The 7,581-nt window shown below is 28.1% G+C and overlaps 1 protein-coding gene across 1 annotated transcript in view; it reads left to right on the plus strand.

Moving 5' to 3' along the window:
* The window catches only part of ecd (ecdysoneless homolog), a 63,630-nt gene that overhangs the window by 50,862 nt on the left and 5,187 nt on the right, over nucleotides 1-7,581 (plus strand). The window contains 1 exon segment of the mRNA NM_001280951.1: nucleotides 3,298-3,380. Coding sequence (NP_001267880.1) covers nucleotides 3,298-3,380 — 83 coding nt within the window.

Consider the following 7,581-nt stretch of genomic DNA (forward strand, 5'->3'; position numbering starts at 1 on the left):
AAATGACCCAAAAAATCCCTATAAGGAGTGATTCTATAGGTAATAGGGATCACTTTAAAGAAAAAATTAAAATCTTTCAGTTACGTCTGCAGGAAAAAAGTTGCATTCAAAGTTTCTGTCTTAATACGCCAAAAACCTTTATTTTTAAAAAGTGTTTGCACAGCTAAAAGTTCAAAAAAACACTTTTTTTTTTGCTTTAAATTTTACAAATATCACAAACTAATATCCCTTAGATACAAAATTATGTATTAATAAAGAATATTTGTATATACATTCCAATACTAGTGTACCAATATACAATATAATATATCAAATTTCTTTTGATTTTTAGTAAGATAAAAAATCAAAAGAAATTAATAATAATAAATTGATGTTAATTCTTAAGCATGGCATTATTTAAAACACAACTTTTTTTCAAAAGATGTGCATGTATTTTACATATTTTACAATATATATACTCTGAATTACAAAGTTTCCTAAACTAATACAAGTTTAAGACTGAAGATATTTTTTGATATCAAGACTGTAAATCTTCTGACAAAAATAAGTAATTACACACAAAAATATACTCTGACTGAGAATTTTTTCCTGAGAGTTTTTAATCCACAACAATTTAGTTTCAAATGTGTTTGCTGTTAAGATCAATAATACAACTCAGAAGTTTGTCCCCATATTCAGGATGAGAAAGCTGCCTTTTAAACCTTTGCCAGTGGATCTTAAATTTTGTATGCATTGATTCAGTGGTTTGCTCACCGGAAACTCTGAGCCCAGTTTTATTTTTTTTAGCAAATTCCTTAATGTGCTTTGGGAGTAATTGAAATTCCAAAAGCTAGGTAAGAATGCTTCAATTCTGAAATATTTTGACAGAATCCTGCCTCCAAGATCTTTCCAAAATAAGCTTTTTTAACAGGTTGAAGCTTTCTGAAGCAATCAACAAAAGGCATTGCTTGCAATGCACAATGCTTTTAGGCAAGACTCTGAAGAATGTCAACATTCTTCAACAGTTTGTTGCATTTATTTCCCCATGATATGCTTGCATTTGAAGGTGCAAGAGATTTGGCCATTCTTGATCTCATTTCAAGGAGTTGCTTAAAAATATGGTTGAAGATTCCAAGGAAAAAATAGAGTTCCATTTGAGGAATTACATCAAGAATAAGCATGTATGAATTTGAGGAATTACATCAAGAATATTGCATGTAGGGCTTAATTAATGGAGGATGGACAAAATTTGAATAATTGAAGAGGCGAATCTAGCCTGAAGAGACGAATCCTGGATAGATATTGCATAAAAAACTAAATGCTCTTAATTGGCCAGAGTTTGTAAGGTTGTCAGACTCGACATCACACCAGCAACATGGGTGTTTGCTAGAGTGAGACTGAATACCACATAAAATCTTGGCTTTCATGTCTTATGAAATTATGTAAGACACACTTTCAATTTGTATGAGGCTTAATATTTTCCTAAGATTTTCATATGTTTTAGGAATACCTTTCGCTGCAGAAACAATCAGCTGTTTTTTTACACCACCATCCTGGGCAGAACTTGATTGGTGACATGATGATCCTTGAGTATAACTTTGCTTAGAATATATGTCCTTTCACAAGTACTGACAAACAAATACTGCATCTTTTTTCAGCTGGCTGTGATGATGAAGGTTTGGGACATAAAGTTTTGATATGGTCAGTTTCAGGGTAGATTTTTGTGTTTTGATTCAATATATTAAGCTCAATCTGGGGCAGATTTTCTTTGAGCTTTGATTTGGCCACCCTACAAACTATGCATTGACAAGCGCCAGAATATCCTGATAATCAAATTGAAATTGTACAAGTCTGGTATCTGTCCAATAACACTAACTATATCAAGCTGTTGTAGTTTGCTTTTACATGAATTGCAAATGCCATTTGGAATTTTCTCATTAAAATTAATATTACACTTAAAAATATTCTTGACTCTTTCAATCAAAAAATCAGTTAATATGCAATCACTTTTATTCAAACACAAAAAACAAACAAAAATTTTCTGCAACCACCATGAGTTTTTGGTGAATTAAGCCTTTTTTAACAAAGACAAATTAATTTTTAACAGAAATGACAATTTATTTGTTTACATTTTTCAGCGGCAAAAATTTGGCACCAAAATATTTCTATTTTATTTCATTTAAATTTGAATTTTTATAAAAGAAGGAAAAAAAGATAAACATTAGGTTAATACAATATTGTTAAGAAATATTTGCAGCGTTTAAGGCAAAACAAAAGGTTTTTTAGTGACTTATAGCAATGGAAACCCATTTTGAAAATTAAGTTTCTTAATGTAAATTAGGTGATAACTTTAAATGCAATTTTCTCTTGCAGCGTAATTAAAAGATTTTAATTTTTGTTATAAAGGGATCACCATATATTTATCAGATTGTCAAATGAGAATGTTTTGCAAAATATTCTGGTGACTTGAGCCTGTGAACTAAAATACCCCAACATTTTGACACCTTTGCCTCTTATGTGGAAGCAATCAGCTAAAAAAAAAATTTTTTTTACTATCTTATAATACATTTAAATTTATCAACAGGTTTTAAATTTGATCTTACAATCTTTTAGTGAAAAAAAGTTATGGTCATGTGAGATTTTTAGCCTCCCCAAAATGAGGGGGTTGTATATTTTACTTTATCATAACTTTCAAACACTAAATGATTATTATATGAAATTAAAAACCTGGTAATGAATTTAAATGTATTATAAAGTAGTATAAAAATGTTTTATTGTCTCATTAACAATACGAATGGGGGTAGGAGGCAAACACATTAGGGTATTTTGTTCCCAGGCTCTAGTCAGTGCAATATTTTGAAAAAATATTCTCGTTTTATATAAGTATTAAAGTGTCAACTAAAACATCAGAAAATCATCAACACCTATGGAGTCTGGCAGATCAAGCAAATAAAAAGAAGACTATTAACAATAAAAATTTTTAAGCTTAATTTTTTACATAGGCTTAGAGCAATTGCCACACTTCCACTCCATGACTTTAACATCGTCTAATTCAGTTATCACAGTACATTTTACATAACACCAAATTTCAAGATGCCAAATGTCACAAGCATCACAGCATACCCACTAATCACCTCTATCTCAATGGACACCGCAAGTAGGATATACAGTGTCATCATTGTCATCATAATCACTATTGTTTTTATATGTAGGAACTCTTTTTTTTTATGTACTTTTTTCTTTAACTTTTTTTACACCTACACTTAAGTTCATGGAGTGATTGATTGATTATAATAAACATTAACAATTAAAATTTAGATGATGCTTGGATGACATTAACTGAAGAAGAATTAGATAACATGATGCTTAACATGTGGGGGAAAAATCACCCAGACACTAAAGTATGTTTTTGTATTGTTTTTCTGTTGTGTTTTTTTCAAGATTGTGTATAGTCATATTATGTGTGTACATAGTTTATGCAATAGATAAACCTTTTTTCTTAAATTGTGTTTGTAAATTATGTATTGTATAACGTGTGTAAATTTAAATTAGGTTATGATAATTTTTATAGTTTTTTATTCAAACTTTTTTATTTAGATTAAATATTTTTTATTTAGATATATATTATTTTAGATATTAAATATCATTTTTATTTAGATATTAAATAAAATTGTTTAAAGTTGTTTATTTTTATTATTTAAGTTTATTGTTTAATGTATTTGTATTTATATACTTATTTATATATGACTATTTATTAGTTAATTTATTTATGTAATGATGTTAAAATTAAATAACATAATTAAATTGTTTTAACTCTAAATAGAAATAAGTACGACCGATGTTTGTTAACTTTTTTACCAAGAAGTTATTTAATGGACCACTATTTTTTTTTTTTTTTTTAATTGATTTTTTGTGTCTTTTTTTAGAAATATTTTGATAAAAATGCTCACTAAAATTCTGGAATTCTTTATTTTATGGACTATGTTAATTTAATTAGCAAGTGCTACCTACCTTGCTTAGCTTAGTACTACCTTCTAAATTCGGCAGCAACTATTGCCTAGTTTATGTAGTAGTTGTACAGTGATGGAGCACCCACTTAGTAAGTGATAGGGACAGAGAACACCACCACGTCCCTGATAATACTGCTATTAAGACTTTTTACTGTAAAATAGCCTTGTTGGAATTTTAGACTGAGAATGGGTTATAATAAAATAAATTTAAAAAAGGAAATAAGCTTATAATAGTAAGTTAATAAATTTATGTTATGTTAAGTTATGTTAATTTATGCTAAGTTAATAGATTTTTTTGCTAAGTAAAAACTTGATACTATGCTTCAAATGCTTTAATTATTGATATTCAAATGTTAAAATTGATTTTTGTTGCACAAAAAATATGCGTGACAAAGCTGGGTACTATGTGGTAGGAAAATCTCAAAAAGAATCTTGGGTTTTTATTTTATTATTTTGCCCTGGGTTCATGAGTTTTAAAGAATTAAAAATGTTTGAACATCAAAAATCTATAGGTAAAAAATTAAAAATACTTTCATCGGTGCACCCCTACTTTGCTTAAAAGTAGGTGCACCGATGCTTACCTTTGCATTTATGTTTATATATGTATGTATATATGTATATACATATATATGTGTATTTATATATATATATATATATATATATATATATATATATATATATATATATATATATATATATATATATATATATATATATATATATATATATATACAGGGTGCAGAAAAAGTTCCCGTACAAAAATATAAACAGCAAATACAGCAAAAGTTCCTGTACAAGACGAGAAACAAATTACACTTTAATTTAAAACAAAATAATACTAAAAAATACTAAAAGTATATGAAGGAATACAAAAGAATAAAAATACACTACATATTGAAAAAAAACACCACACAGATAATTTTTTAAAATTTAACTTTTGTACGGGAACTTTTTCCGCACCCTGTATATGTATATATATAAAGTACTGGTCAAAATTACAGCACAAATGTAAAATAAAAATTGAATGATAAAAATTGAATGTAGGGTTGAATGAAAAGTTGTAATTATTTTTTTTATCTGAAGAATATTTTCTTTGTTGCAAACCAATCCAGAGTTTTTTTTGCTTTGTGACGCGGCACATTGTCTTGCATAAAATAACAATCTTCAGCTTCAGAATCAAAAAGACTGTCTATATAGTCAGTTAATTCAGTAATAACTTCTAAATAACAAGAAGCATTCAAACAATCTTCGTAAAGCTTCAATAAACTTATTCTATTTGCAGAAAAATATCCCCATACAGAAATAATTCCACCAACACCTTGTGCTCTTGTAAAATTAAATGGTAAATCTTTTTCATTATGAAGACGACATACAAACTAAGGATTCTTTCTACTTATGACTTTAAAATGTGATTCGTCACTAAATATTACATGATGCCATTAATTTCGAGTCCAATCAACATAGTTTTTACACTAAGTGAGCTCTTCTTTTTCTGATCTTTATTTCGATAATGTTATTTCTGTGTGTAACTTTTCAACCCTTTTTCTAACTAACGACGACAAACTTTTCTTACACTAATGGTATTTTTTTTTGCAGCATTTAACTCCATAGCAATTTTTCTACTCGAATCTGTACGATTTTTTTTGCAAGTGTCACTATATAGCGGACTTCTGTAGAATTAGTGCATTTACGACATCTTTGACCTGGTTGATTTTTCATGGGTAAATTCAATTTAATTTTATCAGCAATATTTTAAATAATTTTTCCTGGAAGTTTTAGCATGTTTAGCAATATCAACAATATAAAATTGCTGTTGAAGTTTTTTATAAGTTATCAACACGCAGAGCTTACTGATTTGCGACCCATTTCATAAATTATGTTTTAATTTTAAAATTACTGAAAAAACATTAAAAAGTTATAGGATTTGCTATTTTAAATAATTAACTATGAGGCTAGTAAATAATAAAATATCATACACAACAATGCGTCAATGCATTAATGGACAAAATTTTTAATTTTATCTGCACATTTTAAATGACTAATATAAAGGCATTACAAAAATACAGTACCTGTCAAGAATATGATTAATGCATACAAAAACTTTACATGACAATCTTATTTTAAGAAGTTGTGCTATAATTTCTTAGTACTTTATTTATATATGTATGTATGTATATGTATATTTATATATATGTAGACACCCTAATAAATATATATATATATATATATATATATATATATATATATATATATATATATATATATATGTACATATATATATACATATATTACGGTGTCCCAGTAAAAAAAAATTTTTGAATTTAATATTGTGCACTATGTCAATCCTCCTTATTTGGTCCGAGTAGACCATAAAAATATCCGGGCTCAAATTCACTGTTTAGCTGAAGGTGTTTTAGAAAAAATTCGCATATAAGTTTTAATGAGTTTTTTTTCCATTTATTATTTGAAATCCCAGTAGTATTTAATATTTTTATAAAAAATTCAAATTAACTTAAAGTTAATCATCCAATTCATTAATTCTGACTGCTATACTTACTGCAACTTTGAAAATAGTTTATAATTATTTTATTTTTTATTATAATTGTATTGTTTTAAAATGTTTTTTAAAATGAAATACTAGGGAATACAAAAAAAAAATTGGTGGTGCAAGAATTATTAAGCTTTTGTTGGAAAAAATATATTTCAAAAATAAAAATATAGGCATAATGCGCTTTTTTTAATCTAAATATTCTTCAAGTCTTGTTTAGTGGCACGTTTAGACACCTTCTGCCGGTTGTCTAAAACCACCATCATCGTGTCTTAGAGCCTGTCTTCAGATGTGTCCTTCTGATAAAATCCTGCACCAATTTGATGTGTCTTTCAGCCCAGTCATTAACAACCGCTAATTGATGTACACTGGACACAAATGTCTTATTGTTGATATTTTTCTCAAATTTCTTTTTCTTTCCATGAGAGAATTTCATCTTTGGTTATACCAAGATAAAGAAAAAAGAGATAAGACTCCTGAGAAACAAAGTTTGATAGCTTTGAGAGGAAACAGACCTGTGTAAAAGGTTTTGATTATTCTTTATCAAAGCTTTTCATCTCAACATCATATTTTAACAATTCCACAAGAATTTCCATCCTCTCTTTCTCCTCTAGGTGCTGGTCAGCTTAAGCAAAGATAACATGCTTTGGTGTAAAATACCAAGTGTGTCTGAGAATACTAAGATTAAGAGCTTTGCCAATCTTTCTGTACTTCTTGAAATAAAGTGAATCTATCATGATCTGTGATGAAATCTTAAATGCTCTAAGATCATTGGATGGAGCCTGAGCAGCCATAAATCTCGCTTCATGATGTGCACCTGGTTGTAAAAACCTGAAGTTTAACAAAACCGCTCCGAGGTAAAAAGCTACCAGTTGACATAAATACTTGTAATCACCTCTGTCAAAAATTTTTTTTTTAAGAGCTGTCATGCAGAACTTAATCATTTGCAAGGTTGTAAAAGAGGGTTCCAAGAGCAAACTCAGGTCTGTTCCAATCAAATTTCTCAATCTTGGCCAATGTATTCACACCTTTTTCAATCTTAGA

The sequence above is a fragment of the Hydra vulgaris genome, chromosome 08 (genome assembly GCF_038396675.1).
Source record: "Hydra vulgaris chromosome 08, alternate assembly HydraT2T_AEP".
In the NCBI taxonomy this organism is placed as follows: domain Eukaryota; kingdom Metazoa; phylum Cnidaria; class Hydrozoa; order Anthoathecata; family Hydridae; genus Hydra; species Hydra vulgaris.